A 22,698-nucleotide genomic window follows, 5' to 3' on the forward strand; every position below is an offset into this window, starting at 1 on the left:
GGAAGGATTGTATGAGAGAATGGGTTGGAAGACATCAGGAAAACATACCCTACAAAGTCTGCTAAGTACGGCTCATGGGGTTCACAGAGATGGAAATAGCAATCATGGAGCCTGCATAAGTCTGTGCTAAGACCTCTGCATACATGCTATGGTTGTTTAGCTTGGGGTTTTTGTGGGACTCCTAACAGTAGGAGTTGGGGTGACTGTGAGTCATTTTCTACTCTTGGGACTCCTTTATTCTTACTGAATTGCCTCTTCCAGACTTGAAATACAGGTTTGTGCCTAGTCTTGTAGCATCTTGTTATACAGTGTTCAGTTGATATCCCTGGAAATTCTCCTCATTTCTGAAGGGAAATGGAGGAAAAGTAGATGAGAGAGAGGTGGGAATTGTTGAGGGACTGGGAAAAGTGGAGGGAATGGAAGCTGTTGTCAGAATGTACTGTAGGAGAGAAAAAATGAATAAACAGAATGATTAATGAGTATCAACATAGGACCATGATATACCATTTATTCATATTTAAAAAGTATACTGATATCAGCACAGAAATTTTCATAAAATCACAACATTAGGATGAGAAGAATGTAAGGAATGAAAATCTGATAAAACAATGACTCACCTATCGACTTTCTAGAATGACACTTGAAAGACAGGATAGCATCACTGAGTCATTTATGTCCCATTCCCTAACTGAACTACTTTGAAAAACTCTTGTTTACAGTGGAAATATTATGTAGTATTTTATTGAATGAGTGTCTCATTTTACAGATATATTTTGTAATATTAGTATATTCACTAGATAAATTTTAAAAAATTAAGAAATCCCAGTGTTGCTATTATAAAGAGATTTTCTTCTTGCAAATGATTCTTATCAGGGCCTCTTTTATATCTCTGTTCCTCAGGCTGTAGATGAAGGGATTCAGCATGGGAGTCACCACTGTGTACATGATGGCCATGACTGTCTCTTTCACAGTTGAATTATTAGCTGATGGAAATATGTAGAGACCAATAATTGTCCCATAGAATAGTGAGACCACTGACAGGTGGGAGCCACATGTGGAGAAGACCTTTTGGATAATCCGCATAGATGAAACCTTTAGTATAGAGCAGACAATTTTTACATAGGATACAATGATGAGTAAGAATGGGATGACAGTCACAAGCCCTCCCATGATAAATATCATCCATTCATTAATACGAATGTCAGAACAGGCCAACTTGAGCATGGCAGATGTGTCACAGAAAAACTGGGGGATCACATTTTTCTCACAGAATGACAATCTAGCCAAGAGTAGAGTGTGCAACATGGAATACAGCATGGCAAGTACCCAGCACAGCACCATCAGACACAAACAGAGTTTGGGGCTCATGATGGTTGTGTAATGGAGGGGGAAACAGATGGCTACATAGCGGTCATAGGCCATGACCACAAGAAGGAAACTCTCATTGGCTCCAAAAACTATTAAAAAGTACATTTGAGTCAGACAACCTGCATAGGGGATGGATGGGTCCTGGCTCTGCATGTTCTGCAGCAATTTGGGCATTGTGACAGAGGAAAAGCAGAGGTCAGAGAAGGACAAGTTGCTGAGAAACAAGTACATGGGTGTGTGGAGATGGGAGTCCAGTAGAATGACGACGATGATGATGAGGTTCCCCAGGACAGTGGTTAGGTACATGGCCAGGAACAGGGCATAGAACTGGTGCTGGTGCTCTGGTGGGATGGGCAGGCCCAAGAGGAGGAACTGGGTGATGAGAGTTTGGTTGTTCAATATCATTTCTTCATCTCTAATATCCTAATGAGAAAATATCAGGGTCCCTAAAAATTCAAAGTAAAAATATATATCTAGTATACATATTTTATAGCAATGGATCTGACAGTTATCATCATAATTACAACCTCAAATTCCAAATTCTGTATTCATTCTAATCATTAATGATTTTTCTCAACTTCTCTTTAATATGTTTTTATCTTCCATCCTTTTCTAGACATTTTTATGCATTTCTACTGAGACATCAAATGGACTAATGCTTATCTCATGTTCTATCTGCACATCCTATGTAACTGTTGTATGTTCGTTTGTACTTTCCTCTGTTATTTTGTATATTGATGTTCTTGAAGAAATTGAATGAGCTTTAGCATCATAATTTTTTTAAAAGAGGAACAGAGTTTTCACCTTTAATCTCAGTATTACAGAGGTGTATAAAGAAGAAGCAAAGGTTCTCATGTGCGATGTTGTTTCCAATCAAAGGGAAGACAGAATTTCCAATTCAGCCTTGGTAGAGGTAAGAGCTACTGGCTGGCTGCTTTGAGCTTTAGCATCATAATATTATATAAATTACAAGAAAAGCTCACATACTCTAATGCCTTAGATTACCATTTCAAACTCAGGCATGAATGTCTCTGTAACATACTGATTTCTGCTTCACTATTCACTAATCATAATCCCTTCATTGCATGTATGGCAGTCATCAGGAGGTCAAAACCCCCAGTGAAATTCATGTCTTCACTTCGTTGTCTTCCAAAGCATTCTTCATATTCTTACTTCTCCAGTATCCCATAGAATATTTAAAGAAATTCATGTTTGAGTCAGAAATCTGTGGATTTTGATCCATTAATTTTTCTTTACCTTGAACTGCTGTCATACATTATACAGAGTCTCCCTTCATTACCTTCCTATATCATGCATCACTTTGTGAGATTATATTCCTATAGCAGGATCATATCTTGTCTTTGACTGGAACACAGAAGCAGACTCAGTTCATGTTCATGTTCTCATATCTCTTGACCCTTCTCTTCTCCTTCAATCTTATTCATTTACACTGTGGCATTCTAACAGTCATTCAATCTCTAGACTTCATAAGATGATGACATTCATGCAATCAGATGAAGGAATTAAAGGAAAAAGATAGTCCACTGCAGAAAAGTTTTCATAGTCTGATTACAATACAAGTATGTAACCTCCAGTCTTCTCAAGGAATCCAATGTGTAGACAGTTCTTCAAATATTGACCTTATTAGCCTCCAGCACTGGGCTGTGTACTAAGTCACGTGCTTGGGCACACACACATACATACACACATGCCCCAACAAACACACATGTATTACTATCTTATTATTGACAACTCTGGCTCCAAAGATCAGGAAGGAGCAGAAACATCAAGAGATCTGAGCCACTTTCTACTTTCTGTTAAATAGAACAACCATGTCCGACTGATTGCATCTGCACAGACCGACTGTGTTTAATACAGCTGAGTTAAGAGTTTACGCACTTAGATATTGTAGATTAGCATGACATAGGATGGAAAGTATCATTGAACATTTAAAAAGATGAACTGCTTATGTATTCAAGACTGACCTCAAATATGCAGCATTCCTGCCTCTGCTTCCCGAGCACTGGCATTACAGGCATGTGTCATTGTGCTCATTTTCTCCTTCTCCTGTAAAAGAACAGTAATTTTGTGCTAGGTATGTATGTGTGCAAAGACTACATCCAGAGTAATACCATCAACTGCTACCACTGATGGGTCAATGGACTTAATCCTTTCTTTAGATGTTAAGTCCACCATTCTCAAATTAAACAGCACATAAATATCCCAAAGGATTGTGTTTCTTATGTTTTAGACATTTATGATCATCAGTACTGATTTTAGGTTGAATAGCTTCATTGTATGTTTTACATGAACACCCAGATATTAATGTCATTATTAATGGAGTGTGCTTAGGAGCAATCACAGATGTTACCACTAAAGCATAGGTTTGTGAACTTGTTCAGAGAAAAATCAATCTCAGAGTTGCTCAGACATTGCTCAGAGTTTGTTAAGACCCCACAGGGGAAAGTATAGTAAATAACCATAACGCACTACAGCAGTGAACTCCATCTCACAGTGCTGTTCTTATGTTTAAATGGTGTGATATTGAGAAAAATTACATAATGAGTATCTGTAATAAACCCATCCATATGCAGTTATATGATGGTCATGAAACAAATACTTTTCACTGTGGTGAAGTCTTGGGAGACAGAGATAAAAAGAATATCATACCTGCATCACACTGGACATTTATGTGGACTGACTGCAAGATTCTTGCTGTTTATTCCTGAATTTACCCAGATCTGCTGAGGCTTAGTCAAAACCTTTGGTTCACTATCCAGATCATCTTCATTTATTTGCATTTGCAGGAACTAGTGACCTCTGTACTCAACACCTATCTGCACCATCCCTAGTCACATCCACCTGATGACATCCCCTGGTTTTACAGGCTCTACATCCCAGAGGAGTCCAGATCCCGTATAACTCATTAACAACATAGTAATTACCCAGGTCCTTTCTAGGACCAATTTACCTCAGGGATCTCTAGTGGAGACCAATTATAGTCACCAATCACTCTTTCCTACATATAGGGAAGGTAGAATTTAAACAGCAACAACAACCAAAACAAATAAGCAAATAATAGCAACCAGAAAGTCAAAAAAGAATGGAAGAATGCATACTCATTGATTGTTCAGGTTATGATCAGGTTTTCTACTTGACTGAATCCCACTTTCTTAGGGGGAGAAGTTCATATGGGTGACTGGAAAACCACCCCAAATTATTAGACCTTATTCTCATTGTTAATGACTTAAAGTGTGTCATACAACAAAACGTTATACAAGGAGCTACCAGAAGTTTTTTATATTTTTGGTTTTGTGTGTAGCCTTGATTGGCTTGGTGATAAACATCGATCTATCTGCAGTCTTCTATATGCCAGCATCCAGCTCTGCCAGCACCATTTGTTAAAGATGCTTTCTTTTTTCCATTGTATAATTTTAGCTTCTTTGTCAAAGATTAGGTGTTCATACGTGTATGGTTAAATATCGGGGTGTTCAATTTCATTCCATTGGTTTACCTGTCTATTTTTGTGTCAATATAAAGGTGTTTTTAGGACTGTAGCTCTATAATAGAGATTGAAGTCAGGGATGGTGATGTCTGGGGAAGTTCTTTTATTGTACAGGATTATTTGGGGTCTTTTGTTTTTTTCATATAAATTTAATCATTATTCTTTTTTGGTCTGTGAAGTATTGTGCTGGTATTTTGATGGGGATTGCATTGAATCTGTCGATTGCTTTTGGTAAGATTGCCATTTTTACTACATTGATCCTACCTATCCCAGATAATGGGAGATCTTTCAATCTTCTGGTGTCTTCTTTAATTTATTTCTTTAAAGACTCAGAGTTCTTGGGATACAGGTCTTTCACATGTTTGATTAGCATTTTCCCAAGGTATTTATGTTGCTTGTGGCTATTGTAAATGGTGATGTTTCTGTGATTTCTTTCTCAGTCCTTTTATCATCTGGCTATAGTAGGGCTACTGATTTTCTTGAGTTAATGTTGTATCCTGCCACTTTGCTGAAGGTATTCTTTTGCTGTAGAAGTTCCCTGGTAGAGTTTTTTGTCACTTATGTATACTATAATATAATCTGCAAAATTAATTTATTTTGAAGTCTAACTTATTGGAGATTGGGATAGATACAACAGCTTGTTTCTTAAGTCCATTTGATATGAAAATCTTTTCCTAACCCTGTACTCTGAGGTAACCTCTGTCTTTGAAGCTGAGCTGTATTTCTTGTATATAGCAAAAAAAATGGATTTTGTTTTCATATTCATTATGTTAGCCTATATCATTTTAAAGGTGGATTTAGATCATTGATATTGAGATATTAATGACTATTGCTGCATGGGAATCAAGATCCACCAGACCCAGTACATGTTAAAGGAGGGTTATTTGGAGAAATAACACTTACACAAGAGGCAGGTGGCTGACACAGGCTCCAGCTCCAAGGGTTTTCTCAGGTTGTCTCCTGTGACACGGCCAGCAGCAAGAGAGAGTGGGCAAGTCTCTGCCCAGCCTAAGCCCCCACCTCAAGTCCTCACCTGTGACCATGCCCAAATATGTGTGGCCAGTAATAGGTGCATCGTTATATCTACTGCTACAATCATTGATTATTGATTTCTGTTATTTTTGTATTTGTTTTTGGTGGTGGTATTGTGTATGTTTTTTTGGGGGGATTGTAATGTGGCATTATCTCTTGCCTGTGTTTTTGTGAGTGTAGCTAACTTCCTTGAGTTGGAGTTTTCCTTCCAGTACTTTCTGTAGGGCTGGATTTGTAGGTATGCATTGTTTAAATCTGGTTTTGTCATGGAATATCTTGTTTTCTCCATCTATAGTGATTGAAAGCTTTGCTGGGAATAGTAGTCTGGACTGGCCTCTGTGGTCTCTTAGTGTTTGTAAAACATCTATCCAGGACTTCTGGGTTTTAGAATTTCCATTGAGAATTCAGTGTAATCCTGATAGGTCTGCCTTTATATGCTACTTGGCCTTTTTCCTTTGTAGCTCTTAATATTCTTTCTTTGTTCTGAATGTTTGGTGCTTTGATTATTATGTGGCAAGGAGACATTTTTTTTGGCCCAGTCTATTAGGTGTCCTGTAATTTTCTTGCACTTTCATAGGCATGGCCTTCTTTAGGTTGGGAAAGTTTTCTTCTATGATTTTGTTGAATATGTTTTCTGTGCTTTTGAGTTGGACTTCTTCATCTTCTTCTATACCTATTATTCTTAGGTTTGGTTGTTTCACAGTGTCCCATATTTCCTGAATATTTTGTGTCAAGCATTTGTTGGACTTAACATTTTTTTTTGTTGATGAATCTACTTCCTCTAGTGTATCTTCAACACCTGACATCTCTCTTCCATCGTTTCTATTCTGTTGGTTATGCTTGTATCTCTAGTTCATGCTGGTTTATCCAGATTTTCTATTTCCAGAATTACCTCAATTTGTGTTTTCTTTATTGCATCTATTTCAGTTTTCAAGTCTTGAACAGTTTGAATTGTTTCCTTCACGTTTGATTAGTTTTTTTTTCTTGGATTTCCTTGCTTTCTTTAAGAGATTTGTTTATTTCTTGCATTTTTGGTTTTTCTTTCCTTGCATTTCTTCCATTTTTGTATGTCGTTTCTTCCATTTCTTTAAGAGCTTCTAATTTCTGCTTTAAGGGCCTCTATTGTCTTTATAAAGTTACTTTTTAAAGTTGTTTTCTTCTGCTTCTTCTACGTTGCCATGTTTAGGTTGCTGGTGGAGCATCCCTAGTCTCTGGTGTCATCACATTCCTCTTGTTACTGTTGACTGCGTTCATATACTGTCATCTACCCATCTCTTCCTCTAGTGGGTGCAGGTGGTGCATGTGATTCAGGGGGTCTCTTTTCCTCAAGTTGGTGTAGGTGGGGCCTGTGGCTTATATGGTTGATCTTTCTCTCCCAGTGGGTTTGTGGCCAAGGTTTCAATGGTGGGAGATGTGGTGTTGTATGTTTTGGGATATTGGGAGGGTGCCCCCAAGTTTCTGGGCTTTCTCTCCCAGTGGGGGAGGGGTAAAAGCTTCAATGAAGGCAGATTCAGTACTGGATGTTTTGGGGCTGTCCCAGGTCTCTGGGATTTTGGTATATGGGAAGAGGTTACGACATGCCCTGATTAACAGCCTCCAACAGGGAGTAGGTAAAGGGGCTGCACTCACCTCTCCTGGTGGTGGTGGGGCCAAGACTTGGGAGATGTCCCCAGTTCTCTCTCTGGGGTTTAGGTGGGCAGGATGCGTGTGTGAGGTGCGCTGGTTAAGGGCCACCAAAGGGGATGGATGATGGGAGAAGGTACTCAACTCACCTCCCCTCTTGAGGGAGTGGGACAGAGCAAAGACTAAGATGGTAGCAGATGCAGTGCTGGATGGTTTGGTGCTGTCCCCAGGTCTCTGGAGATTCTTATGGAAGTATTGTTAAACCTTAAAGAAAGAAATTGAAGAGGACACTTGGAAATTAAAGGATCTCACATATTCTTGGGTTGTCAGATTAATATTATAAAAATTCTTATATTACCAAAGTTCTCCAAAGACTCAAGATAATTACCAACAAAATTTCAATGACTTTTTAATAAAAATAATTCTAAAATTTAATGGAAATACCAAAAGACTACAAGTAGAGAATGCAACCCTAAGCAGAAAGAGCAATGCTAGAAATTTCAGCACCCAATCTTTAATTATACTATAGCATCAAATCAACCCCCAAGCCATCTATGGTATTATCCCAACTGGACTCATCCAGAAATCAACCTATATAGCTACAGTCTCCTTAATTTTACTAATGTATCAAAATCACATATTGGACAAAGGGGTACATTTTGAACAAGTATTGATGGGAAAATGGATATGCACCTGCAGAAGAATGAAACTAGCTCTTCTTCCCTCACCCTGATCAAAGATCTTAGTGTAAGACCCAGTACGTTGAAGCTGCTAGATAAAGACATAACTGAAACACTTCAAGATATAGGTGTAGGCAAGGGCTTTCTGGAAAGGACCCCAAATACCACAGAAAATAACCAGAATAATTAGTAAGTGGAGTTACATGAAAACAAGAAGCTTATGTACTGGAAAGGAAATAATAGCACCAAGAGAAAGCATATGGAATGAGAGAAAACATTTGTCATTTTTACATCTGAGGGGTGATTAATATCTAGAACTTCAACAATTAAAGACCTCAAACCCAAATTATTCAGCAAATCCACAAACATATTGAATAGTCAGGTCTCAAAGGGGACATATAAATGAATGTACATTCACTATTTATGAATGCAAAGAAAGTCAAAATCAAAGTCAGTTTTGGAAGAGAAAAAAGCAAGAGGATGCATAGCCTCTGTTTTCAGTCTTGATGCTAAGGAATGAGTGATAATAGAGAAACATGAATAGTATGTGTCAGACTTCAGAGTAACTTACCACAGACAAGATCCACACTTGGTGTGCTGGGGATCAAACAACCTTATACCTATTAGACATATGTTCTACCACTGAGTTATAGCCTCAGATCTTGGATTTATTGAGACAGGTTTTTCTATGTAGCCTAGACTTCTGCTTAGTTAAAGTTTCTGTTCCTGTGAAGCAATACCGTGGCTATCGCAACTGTTATAAGGGAAATCATTTAATTGGGACTGGTTTACAGTTCAGAGGATTGGTCCATTATCCACATGGTGGGGAAGTATGGTGGCATGCAGGCAGACATGGTGCTGGAGAGCACTTGAGAGTTCTACTTCTTGATCCACAGGCAGCAGGAAGAACTGAGACACACTTATTCCAACAATGCTGCACCTATTGTAACAATGCCACACTCATAATAGTGCCACTCTCTGTGAGCCTGTGGGGGCTAGTTACATCAAAACACCACAACTAGCCTCAGATTCACATTCCTCCTTCTCCTTACCTTTTGAATGCTGGAATTACAGATATTAACTACACCACTGGGATTGAGCCATTCTTCTACAAGCTATTGCTATTTGAAGGAAATGGAAAGACAGTTCAATAGACTATAGTCTTTCTAACAAATGGTGTTGAAAATTAAGATTTCCACAGGAAAAGACAAGACAAAAATGCACTTCAATCTATTTCCCCCACATTCTCTTAAGTAATTAACACAAAATGGATCACAATTCTTACCAGTTCTCTAAGTGCTAAAGGAATTACTACAGTAGTTTTCTCTATGTAGTTAGAGAGCTTCTTGAGAAAAGGTCAAGTGCTGTGCTAGAAGAAATGAAGCTAACTGCTGTCAAGCTCCATCTACTGAAGCTAGCGGGAGCCAGTGAAAAGATGATTTTGGCAGCTACCATTTAAATCAGAAATGGCAGGTTGAAAATGTCATGTCCAAAGTATGAGTTCTCAAAAGGAGAATTATTCTGCTGGGAAATGTAACAGTGGTTTCACTGAATTTGGGGTTGGGGCTATCACATAGATGCTTATGGATCTTAAGGAAACTTAATGTACTCAGAGCAGTGGTGCCATCCTTCCTGAGGTGGATGATATTGATAACTACAGGAAATGTGAATGCTCTGTATGTAACAGAAGCAGAAAATGCTGTGTCTGAAACCTTGCGGGATTCTTTGGGTACCACTTACTATTTCCATGCCCCCCCAATATATTGTTAATTTAAATGACAACAACCATATAAACTGACAAGGATGCAGACTCTTGAGTGGTGAAGAGGACCCATACAGCCAATAACTGTCAATGACAAGGGGAACCTACGAATAACAGTGGAAAGAGTTACAAGTGTCACCTGTGGTTAAATGATTACTTAGGACTGGAAGAAGATGGCATTGGAGTATTCTCATACAATGGAGAATGTTTGGTGGTGGTGGATAAATGGAGGATCATTCAGGTGATTGGAAGTACAGGGATGGTGAGTTCAGGTAGAAATAACAGCAACTGTGATAGCCGGTGGGAAGAGATTGTGATGGAGAAGTCACACCTTGCTGTGTAGGATGCGCCTGTGCAGTGGTTCACATAATAATGTGGAGGCAGGCAAGGAACAGCTAGCTCTTCAGGAACATTTTGCTTTTGTGCTTTGAAAGAATTTCACTTTCATCTTGAAAACAGTGAGCATTCATGAAACTTTCAACAAGGTAATGATTACCAGATTTTTATTCCAGACAGCCATAAAATGAAGAAATTGAAACAAGATAAGCATGGAAACAGGGAATTGAAATTAAAACTGGTCTAATCATCCAGTTGTACTATTGGCTTGGTCCAAATTTGGGAATTGGACTAAACATAGTTTAATTAGGGAATCGAGGCTGAACATAATAGCATCACACAATGCAGTCCTAGCATTCTGGAGGTGAAGACAGAAGACTGGTTAGTTTGAGGACAGTATGGAACTACATAGCAACTCAGCCCTAAGCAAACATTCATACCATACTCTTGGAGGCCCCAGGAGCTCCTTGGAAAAGAGCTCCCCATAAATCTCTTGAAAGAGGTTTTGGTGAGACCTTCTTTCACCGAAAAGGAGCAAAATAGAGAAGCAACAATTTTTGCCAGAACCAGAACAGAGCAGAGTAGAACTGTAACAACTTCACAGGGGAACCTCTCCCTCATAAGAGCAGAGTTGTTACATTGGGGAAACCTTACCCTCAAGCAGGGCTGTAAGCTGCTATGCTTAAAGTGACTTTGTGGTATTCCTTGGTTACCAACTGCTAGGATCCCTTTGTGTTTCAGTTGCAATAGTTACAAAAATCTTTACTTACCACTTCTGAGACTGTGTCCTTACTTTTTATACTTCTCTTTTGTTTCTATGCTGCTGTCTTTTTTCTTTCACCTGATATATACTTAAGAACAAACTGTTTTCTCTGTGGTAACAGTTTTGACTTATGTTTGCCCAGGAGCTGACACCATACAAGGGCCTAAATAGCTTCTTTCTTGTCACAAGAAGGAAGTTGGAGTCTGCTTATCCTCCTGGAAGGTCTTCTGTCTTTCCTTGTTATTTCAAACTTATTGATAAGTTTTGCAGACATGCTTTGTAGTAGTCTTGTGATGACCGTATGGAGGAAAGTAAATTTGGCTCAGATTATTCAAATCTTGAGATTCTCCCCAAACTCCCAAAAGCTTCAGGAGTGGCCATTCATTATTTAGTCTGAGCTGCAGGACCATCATTTTCTAACTCTCAAACCTTGGTCCATTTATTTTTTCATTTTTGCCTCTAATTGATGACATCCAAATTATTTCATAATTCTATAATAGATCACATCATTGCAGTCCAGATCTCCTCCTGTCCCTACTTTTACTCTCTGCCAGTAGATGTCTTTATTGATGTTTTATGTCAAACAAGGAATGGAACCCTTCATTGTCTACCTATGGTTTTCTTTTTATTCTGCATTCTATTTCTTGTATCTTATAGTCTACTATTAAGTTGCCCTAGAAAATTTATTCTTTTGAATGGATGATATGTACACATATAAAAATAGAATAACTACTCACAGTCAAATGACAAGAATGAAGTTGAACTGGTATTTCACAACATAATCTAACATTTTTCTTGAATGAGTCAAAGACTAAACGATTGATAATTGATGCATGTATTAACAGCTGAAATGTGATGTGATTTGAGTAACCTGATTGAGTATAAAATGGGACGTGAATTTAAGATTAAGTTAACAATGTGTTACTTTGAATGTGATGTGTTTATAATGACATATATAATTTGAATTCCACATGTTACTTTTGAATATATATGTATATATATATATTTGCAAAACTATGACAATAGATTTCTTGGAATATATTAAAGTTAAAATTTCATGACCTTTGATTACTTAATGATTAAATAAAAACATTTTTAATTTTAACTATGTATGCTATTACCTAAGTTTCCAATCTTGATCCACTCAGTTTTGCCATCTTTTCTAGTAGTTATTGTTATTATGCCTTAAGATATAACACAAACAAAAAAACACAAAACCTCACAAGGAACAGAAGGGAAACTGTATCAGAGATTTTGTGTGTGTGTGTGTGTGTGTGTGTGTGTGTGTGTGTGTGTGTGTGTGTGTGTGTGTGTGTGTGAAACAATGGACACTCTGGGGGATATTTATAAATAACTCACAAATGGCATAAGACATTTGACATTTTTATAACAGGCAGTAGGAGTCTGGTATTTAAAAGTAAAAAGCACTACTCCAACACAATGAATGAAAGACAATGTTAGAATGAGGATGATGATGATGAAGTTCCCCAGGACATTGGTGAGGTTCATGGCCAGGAACAGGGCATAGAAGAGGTGCTGGTGCTCTGAGAGGATGGGCAGGCACAGGAGGAGGAAATCAGAGATGACAGTTTGGTTTCCATCTGTCATATTTTTCCTCCTGGACCTTTAAGGGAAAATGACATAGATACTTAGAAATATAAATAAACATAAACAGATTTCTTAGCTGTTTTTGAATGTTTATTTTAAAGCAATTGGTGTAATAACCATAATTGCAAACCTATAATACCTTTAATCACTGATGATGTTTTAAAAGAGCTTCATTGTGTGTTCAGTATTCTATCATTTCCTAAACATATTGGCATTAGCTTCCTTGACTCAAAACTTGTCAGTTTTTTTCTCTTACCTGTATGTATGTCCATCCTGGGCAGTTGTAATTGACCCTCTTTTCTTAGTATCCCTTACATATTGGCAGGCCTCAGGATTCTAAAACTTCATTTTAATAATTCCATGTGTGTATGTATGTATGTATATATGTATGTACAAATGTATTGGTATATGCCAGTAATTTTTTGTAATGTTTTTATTTAAATTAGAAACATGAATGCTTCACATGTCAATCCCAGCTCCCTCTCCCACCCCTCCTCCCTTATCCCTCCACCAGACACCTAGCCCCCTACCCAATCCCTACATCATTCTCCAGGGAGGGTGAGGCACTCCTTGGGGGGATCCCTAAAGTCTGTCATTTTATCCAGGGCAGGACCTAGGCCCTTCCCCATGTGTCCAGGCTGAGTGAGCATCCCTCTCTTTGGAATGGGCTCCCAAAGATCATTGATAAACCATGGTAAACACTGATCTACCACCCAAGGCCCTAGTGATTTCTGCTGCCTCCTCACTGAGACTACATAATTGGAGTCTGGATCAGTCCCATGTTGGCCTCTCAGGCATCAGTCTGGGATTCAAGAGCTCCACCTTATCTGGTCAGCTGTCTTTGTGAATTTCACCATCATGGTCTTGACCCATTTGCTCATCACTCCTCCATCTCTGTCACTAGGTTCCAGGAGTTCAGTTCAGTGTTCAGCTGTGGGTATCTGTCTCTGCTTCCATCAGTCACTGGATGAAGGTTCTAGGATCTCCTCTATTCTTACCTAGACTCAATATTCCTTCTTCTCCCCTCCTCTTATCCCCCTCTCTTTTTCCTGGCTCCCTCACCCCTCCCCTGATGTTCCCAATCTGCTCAGGATCTTGCCTCATTCCATTTCTCTGGGGTATCATGCATCTCTCTTGGGAACCTCCCTGTTTCCCAGACTCACTGGCACTGGGATTGTAGGCTGAGACTCCCCTGATCCATGTCTACAATCCATATATGAGTGAGTACATGAGTGAGTGTCTTTTTGTGTCTGGGTTACCTCACTCAGGATGGTTTCCTCTAATGCCATCCATTTGCCTGCAAATTTCAAGATTCCATTGTTTTTTCCCCTGGGTAGTACTCCATTGTGTAAATGTACATTTTCTCTATCCACTCTTCAGTGGTGGGGCATCTAGGTTGCTTCCAAGATCTAGCTATTACATATAATGCTGCTATGAACATAGTGGAACAGACATCCTTGTTGTGTGAAAGGGTGTCTTTTGGGTATATTCCTAGGAGTGGAATTGCTGGGTCTTGTGTGCTGAGTCCCATTTTCCTGAGGAATCTTCATACTGATTTCCAAAGTGGCTGTACAAGTTGACACTCCCACCAGCAATGGAGGAGTGTTCCCCCCTTCTCCACATCCTCTTCAGCACAAACTGTCATTGGTGTTTTTGATTTTAGCAATTCTGACAGGAGTAAGATGATATCTCAGAGTTGCTTTGATTTGCATTTCCCTAATGGCTAATGGTGTTGAACACTTTCGGAAGTGTCTCTTTGCCATTTTATTTTATTTGTTTTTCATGAGTAGAGTTTTTAATGATTCTACAAAAAGACTCAATAATGAGGTATACAGAACTGATGATTAAAGAACTTTTTTAAAACTTAAATTAGAAACAAGCTTGCTTCACATGTCAATACCAGCTCCCCTCCCCTCTTCCCTGCCCCCCCTAGGTCCCCCAGACCCCCACCCAATCCCCACTCAGTTCCCCAGGGAAGGTGAGGCCCTCCATGGGGATCTCCAGAGTCTGTCATTTTGTTTAGGGCAGGACCTAGGCCCTCACCCAAGAGTTCAGGCTGAGAGAATATCCCTCATTGTGGGATTGGCACCCAAAGTCGATTTGTATGCCAAGGATTAATAATGATCTACTCCTCAAGGCCCCATAGATTGCCCAGGCCTCCTCACTGACTCTCACACTCAGGGGGTCTGGATCAGTCCCATGCTGGCCTCCCAGCTATCAGTCTGGGGTCCAAGAGTTCCCCTTTGTTCAGATCAGCTATCTCTTCTGGTTTTGCCAGTCCATTCTTTGCCAATTTTCTCATCCCTCCCCTTTCTCTGTCACTGGGTTCAATGGGGTCAGTTCAGTGCTTAACTGTGGGTGTTTGCCCCTGCTTCCATCAGTCACTGGATGAAGGGTGTAGGATGGCTATAGACATCAAGTTCATTATCAGGAATGGGCATTTAAGGTGGTCTCTCCACTATTGCTTAGCTTGCCAGTTGGTGTCATCCCTTTAGATCACTATACATAAATTGGTGCCTGATCTGTCTTCTAACCTATGATCCAGGATAACAGGAACAATACTAAACATAATAAAAGCTATATACAATAAAGCAACAGCCAACATCAAACTAAATGGCTAGAAACTCAACATAATTCCTCTAAAATCAGGAACAAAACAAGGCTGTCCACTCTCTCCATACTTCTTCAATATGGTACTTGAAGTTCTAGCCAGAACAATAAGGCAACAAAAGGAGATCAAGGGGATAGAAATTGGAAAGGAAGAGGTCAGACTTTCACTATTTGCAGTAGACATGAAACTTTACATAAGCGAACCAAACATTCTACAAGCGAACTCTTACAATTGATTAATACCTTCAGAAAAGTGGCAGGATACAAGATCAACTCAAGAAAATTAGTAGCCCTACTACATAAGACGATAAAAGGGGTAAAAAAACCCCCACAGAAACATCAACATTTATAATTGCCACAAACAACATAAAATATCTTGGAATAATGCTAACCAAATAAGTGAAAGACCTGTCTCACAAGACCTTTGAGTTTTTAAAGAAAGAAATTAAAGAAGACACCAGAAAAGATCTCCCATGCTCTTGGATAGGTAGGATCAACAGAGTAAAAATGGCAGTCTTACCAAAAGCAATCTACAGATTGAATGAAATCCCAATCAAAATATCAGCACAATTTTTCACAGACCTCAAGAGGACAATCCTCAACTTTATATGGAAAAGCAAAAGAACCAGGAAGAGAAAGTAGGAGGTACCCCTGAATAAATTGATACAGGAGACTGCTTCCTGAACATAATACAAGTAGCACACTGAGATCGACAATTAAAAAATGGGACCTCCTGTACCTGAGAAGCTTCTGTAAAGCAAAAGACACAGTCAACAAGACAAAACAGCAGCCCACAGAATGGGAAAAGATATTCACTAACCCCACATCTGACAGAGGGCTGATCTCCAAAATTTACACAGAACTCAACAAGCAAGTCTCCAAATCACCAAAGGATTTAGTTACAAGGTGGGGTACAGAATTAAATAGAGAATTCTCAATAGAGGGGTCCAAAATGGCTGAGAGATATTTAAGAAAGTGCTTATCATCCCTAGCCATCTGGGAAATGCAAATCAAAACAACTCTGAGATACCATCTTACTCCTGTCAGAATGGCTAAAATCAAATACACCAATGACAGTTTATGCTGGACAGAATGTGGAGAAAGGGGAACACTCCTCCACTACTGGTGGGAGTGCCAACACATACATCTACTTTGGAAATCAATATGGAGATTCGTCAGGAAAATGGAAATCAGTCTACCACAGGACCCGGCAATTCCACTCTTAGGCATATACCCAAAAGATACCATTTCATTCATACAATTCTGTTCCACTATGGTCATAGCAGCATTATTTGTAATGGCCAGAACCTTGAAGCTACCTAGATGTCCATCAACTGAAGAGTGGATAGAGAAAATGTGGTACATTTACACAATTTTAGAAAAAACAATGTAATAAAGACACCACAAATTTATAAGAGAAAACATCTTCAACAAATGGTGCTGGTCGAACTGGATGTCAACATGTGGGAGAATACAAACTGATCCATAATTATCACTAATCACAAAACTCAAAACCAAGTGGATTAAATACTCAACATTAAACCACACACCACATCTGATAGAAAAGACAAGAGGGGTAGCCTTGAATGATTTGGCACAGGAATTAACTTCGTGAGTAGAATACCAATAGCATAGACTCTAAGATCAACAGTTAATCAAAGGGACCTCATAAAACAGAAAAGCTTCTCCTGTAAGGCAAAGGACACCATCAACAGTACAAAAGAGCAGCCTACATATTGGGAAAAGCATTTCACAAAGTACACACCTGATAGTTGACTAATATACAAAATATGTAAAGAACCCAAGAATCTAGGCACCAACCAACCAAACAATCCAATTAAAAAAATGGAGTACAGATCTGAGCACAGAATTCTCAACAGAGGATCAAAAAATGTTCAACAACCTTAGCCATAAAGGAAATTCATATAAAAACTACTTTGAGATTCCATACCTGTCAAAATGGCTAAGATAAAAACACATAGTGAAAGCTCATGCTGGTGAGGATATGGAGCAAGAGGAACACTCCTTTATTAATGGGGGGAGTTATATCGCAGTTCAAAAGAAATTTGGGGCTCCATCTACCTCAAGACCCAGCTATAACACTCTTAAGCATATACCTAAGTGATGCACCCCCATAATACCACAATTGACACCTCCTGAACTTTTTTCATAGTGTCTTCATTCACAATAGCCAGAATCTGGAAACAGCCTAGATGTCGCTCAAATGAGTAATTGGTAAAAAATGTGGTATATTCACATAATGGATTATTACTTAACTATTGAACCAGTCACCTACCTTAACCAGGACAGGTTTCCAGTGTTGGAACTGGGACAATAATCCATTCACAAAACACGCAACCTAGGCAAGTCCTGGCTGCAACATTTTCTGGGGTAATGGTTGCTTAGAGCTAGTGGGAGTGACTAACTAGTGACTGATCTAAATTTAATTTCAAGCCAAGAGACTGAGCCCATGGATGGCCAGAAACTGGAATCTGAATAACTCAGTGACCTATGGTACAACCAAACACAACCTACCAAAAAGGCAATGAAATTATTCCTAATGATATTCCACTATAGCAATACACTGGTGCCTATCCTAATCATTAATGAAACTTCGTCTGGCAGCTCATAAGAGTAGATGCAGAGACACATACTCAAACATTAGGGGAGCTTGGGGAACCCTGTAGATTATTGGAAGGAAGAACTGTAGGACAGAGAGGGGTCAAATATACCAGGAAAACTTGACCCATAAAATCACCTAAGCAGGGCTAATAGTGGTTCACAGAGATTGAAGTGGAAATCAAAGAGCCAGCATGTGTCTGTACTAGGAATTATGCATACATGCTCTGGTTATTTAGCTTGGGGTTTTTGTGGAATTCCTAACACTAGTAGTTGGGGTATCTGAATCTTTTTTGTACTCTTGGGAACCTTTGCCTCCTACTGGGTTACCTCATCCAACCTTGATGTGAGGGCTTGTTCCTAGTTTTATTGTTTCTTGTTACACTATGTTTAGTTGATATCCATGGGTGGCCTGCTATTTTCTGAAAGAAATAGAGGGGAAGTGGGTCTGGGAGAGAGGGTATGTAGGAGAGGGACTGGAAAGAGTGGAAGGAGGAATGTATTGTATGAGAGAAAAATAAACAGTAAAAGACTGCTGAGCATTAATATGGGATTATGATATATCATTTATTAATATTTAAAATGTACACTGCAGTCAACATAGAAATTTGTATAAAATCATAAAACATTGAAATAATAAGAATGTGAGGATTAGAAATCTGATATAACAGTTACTCTTACAATAATGATGTTCTAGAATCACACATGCTAGGCAGTGGATGGCATGACTTAGTCACTAAGTTCCCATACCCTAAGTGAACTACTTTGTAAAACTCCTGTTATGTAGTATGTTACTATATGTTTCATTTCAAAGATACATATTATAATATTAATATCAATGTATTTACCAGATAAATTTAAATGAAAATCCCAGTGTTGCCATTACAAAGAAATTTTCTTCTTGAAAAGGACTCTTATCAGGGCCTCTTTTATATCTCTGTTCCTCAGGCTGTAGATAAAGGGGTTCAGCATGGGAGTCACTAGTGTGTACATCATGGCCATGACAGTCTCTTTCACATTAGAGTTATTAGTTGATGGACATAGGTAGAGACCAAAAATTGTCCCATAGAACAGTGAGACGACAGACAGGTGGGAACCACATGTGGAGAAGACCTTGTGTATAACCTGAGTAGATGAAACCTTTAGGATGGAGCAGACAATTTGTATATAGGACGTACTGATGAGTAAGAATGAAAGAACAGTAACAAGCCCTCCCAAGATAAATTTCATTAATTCATTAATATAAGTATCAGAACATGCCAACTTGAGCATAGCAGATATGTCACAGAAAAACTGGGGGATCACATTTTTCTCACAGAATGACAATCTAGCCAAGAGTAGAGTGTGCAACATGGAATACAGCATGGTAAGTACCCAGCATAGCACCACCAGACACATACAGAGTTTGGGGCTCATGATGGTGGTGTAATGGAGGGGGAAACAGATGGCCACATAGCGGTCATAGGCCATGACCACAAGAAGAAAAGTCTCCATGGCTGCAAAAACCATAAAAAAGTACATTTGTGTCAGACAGCCTGCATAGGGAATGGATGGGTCCTGGCTCTGCATGTTCTGCAGCAATTTGGGCATTGTGACAGAGGAAAAGCAGAGGTCAGAGAAGGACAAGTTGCTGAGAAACAAGTACATGGGTGTGTGGAGATGGGAGTCCAGTAGAATGAGGATGATGATGATGAGGTTCCCCAGGACTGTGGTGAGGTACATGGCCAGGAACAGGGCATAGAACAGGTGCTGGTATTCTGGGGGAATGGGCAGGCCCAGGAGGAGGAACTCAAAGATGACAGTTTGGTTGTTCATTATCACTTTTTCATCTCCAGCATCCTAACTAGAAAATATCATGGTCCTTTAAAATTCAAAATAAAAATGAACATATATCTAGAACACATATATTACAGCAAAGTTATCAAAGTAATTATAATATGAAGTTTATATGCCTGTAATCATTGCAATCATTAATAATTTTTCAACTTCTCTTTAACAGGTTTCTATCCCCCATTGCTTCCTAGACAGTTCTAATGCATTTCTACTGAGATACAAAATGTCTGTGTAGCATAGAGATCTTTGCTCCACTGTTCACTAATGAAGTTCTAAGTGAAATTCATGTCTTCACTTTGTTGTCTTTGGAAGGATTCCTCATTCTCTTAGCTCTCTTGTATCCTACAATACAGTAAAATATACACTTTTTGTGTCAGAAATCTGTGACTCTCAATCCATTCCTTTGTATTACCTTGAACTACTGTCACACATTATACAGAGTCTCCTCTTTATTCCCCTCCTATTTCTTCCATCTCTCTCTGTGAGATTACATCCATATGTCTGGATCACATCTTGTCTTTATAGGAATACAGAAGCACACCCTATCCATGTCCTCATGTTTCCTGACCATTCTCCTCTCCTTCAAACTGTTTCATTTACACTGTGGCATTCTCACAGAGGAATTCCAAAATCTGTTGCCAAATTTTTCTTTAGATTGCCACTGTTGCTCTGAGGATGAGTACAAAGCTCTTGTCAGGTACAGTAATGGTGTTTCATTATTTCATGTGTATCAAAGGAGTATCCCTGTGTGGCCTCACATTGACACTTGGATTTCTCTCTTTATTAATGCTGTCATGAAAACTCTTTACCTCCCAATTTTAGAATTTCTACTCTGCTTGCCTATTATTTCCTCCCTTCTCTTTCCCCCCCAATCTGGTTCATCCTCATTCATATGTATGGATATTGCTTAGCACATACACTGCTAAATTTACCCTGTCTCCCCATACTAAGACCTTCACACATTTTGCATTGCATCCCATACATATCCCCTGCACTTAATACTTTATCACTGCTTTAACCCATCATCACATAAATTGTAAACTATATTTAGGAAATGTCATGCATGGTTTCACACCACTAGGTCCTGTAACTGTCCCAATACATGAATTTGGGCAATAAAAATTTGTTACTTGGTGCTCAAACTGTCACAGATTTCTTTACCTTCAACAGTAGAAAAAGTCACATTTAAATAGGAAGACTTGACCAGTTAACCCTAAAGTTTACACTCTATAATGAGTGTCAGAGATCTAATATTGCAGTTCTACAGTGTTAGGGTTAGTAATTTGTGTCACATCTCAATAATACCGATGACTCAAAATCATATCCATATGCTTTAATCCATAGAATAAAATTGATATTAGTACAGCAGACAGATGTGATGAAAATATTTATGAACTATAAAAAAGAATTGACAGAGTTAGTTTGGAATCTTCACTTGAGTTATTCCTCAGATGTCTATACTTTATGTGATGGTTAATTTATACATCAAATCAGTTAACCACAATGCCAAATTTTGAAAAATACTAGTTGCTATGAAGACACTCTATAAATGTCATTTAATCTGTAGACTCTGACAAAAGTATAACTAGCACTTTATAAGATGGTTATCTTCATGCAATCAGATGAAGGAATTTTGGGAAAATCACACTTCACTGAAGAAAAGTTTTCATTTTCTGCCTTATATACATTTCTGTATCCTCCACTCTTCTCAGGTACTCCAATATTCTAGACATGTTTCAAATATTGGCCTTATCACCCTTTAACACTGGGCAGTTTGTGTACTAAGTCACATGTATACATGTATGGACACACATACACACAGAGAGAGAGAGGGGAGAGAGAGAGAGAGAGAAAGAGAGAGAGAGAGACACACACACAGAGACTTATATGTTAATCAATGATTCTTGACAACACTGGCTAATGAATCTATCTCATGTTCCAAAGCACACAAAAGAGGAGAAACATCAATAGATCTAAGCAACTTTCTCTTAAATAGAACAACCAAATCTGACTGATTGTATTTTCACAGACTGGTAGGGTTTAACACAGTTGGAATTCAGTTTGAACACTTAGACATTGTGAATTAGCATTACAGAGGAGAAGACATGTAGTAAAAATATTATGCATCATTTAAAAAGATGCTCTCCTTATGTACCTAAGACTGGCCTCAAACATGCCGCACTCCTGCATCTGTTTCCCTACCACTGAGATTACAGGCATGTGTCACTGTGCCCACTTTCTCCTGTAAATGAACAGTAATTTTGTGTTAGGTGGGCGTGTGTGCCAAGATCAGAAGCCAAATAAATCACCATCAACTGTTACCACTGATGGGTCATAGACTTCATGTTTCCTTTAGATGTTAAGCTCATATTTCTCAAATTAAACAGCACACAAATATCCCAAGAGATCTGTATCTAACATTTGGGACAAAGTATATCATCAAGGGTTCTGTAGCAGTGCTGATTTTGGTTGAGTAGCTTTTATTGTATATTTTACATGGCCACCCTAGATAATATTAATGTCATCCTTGATGGAGTGTTCTTAGGAGTGATCGCAGATTTACCATTAAAACACAGACTGGTGAACTTGCACCGATAAAATTAATCCTTATTTTGGATAGGACATTGCTCAGAGTTTGTTAAGACCCCACAGGGGAAAGTATAAAAAACAATCGTACTGCACTGCAGCAGTGAACTCTGTCTCACAGCACTGCTCTTGTGTTGAAATGGTGTGATCTTGAGAGAAAATTACATAATCAGTAAATGCAATGAACCCTTCAATATGAAAGCAGTTGTATGATGGTCATGAAACAAATATTTTCTAGTGTGGTAAAGTCTTGGGAGACTGAGAAAAGAAGAATTTTATCATACCTGGAAAACTATCCTGCATCACACTGGAAATTCATGTGGACAGACAGCTAGACACCAGCTTACTTTCCTAAATTTACCCAGATCTGCTG

At 38.7% G+C, this 22,698-nt stretch overlaps 2 protein-coding genes across 3 annotated transcripts; both read right to left on the minus strand.

Annotated features, from left to right (window-relative positions):
* Positions 1-834: 834 nt before the first annotated feature.
* On the minus strand, positions 835-11,542 carry LOC121141156 (olfactory receptor 1468-like). Of its 2 annotated transcripts, XM_040748003.1 has the most exons (2): positions 11,513-11,542; positions 835-1,761 (listed from the first exon to the last, which is right to left on the minus strand). In XM_040748003.1, the coding sequence occupies exons 1-2, from the start codon at positions 11,540-11,542 to the stop codon at positions 835-837; spliced, it is 957 nt and encodes a 318-aa protein (XP_040603937.1). The 2 variants fall into 2 exon arrangements, with proteins under 2 accessions (XP_040603937.1, XP_040603938.1); XM_040748004.1 differs by lacking the exon at positions 11,513-11,542 and having other exon boundaries at positions 835-1,773.
* A 7,246-nt stretch (positions 11,543-18,788) lies between these two features.
* Positions 18,789-19,721, minus strand: LOC121141158 (olfactory receptor 1468-like). The gene has a single exon (XM_040748005.1). It carries the CDS (start codon positions 19,719-19,721, stop codon positions 18,789-18,791), a length of 933 nt encoding a protein of 310 aa, XP_040603939.1.
* Between the last annotated feature and the right edge of the window lie 2,977 nt (positions 19,722-22,698).

The sequence above is a fragment of the Mesocricetus auratus genome, unplaced genomic scaffold (assembly GCF_017639785.1).
Source record: "Mesocricetus auratus isolate SY011 unplaced genomic scaffold, BCM_Maur_2.0 Super-Scaffold_100007, whole genome shotgun sequence".
Taxonomy (NCBI): Eukaryota; Metazoa; Chordata; class Mammalia; order Rodentia; family Cricetidae; genus Mesocricetus; species Mesocricetus auratus.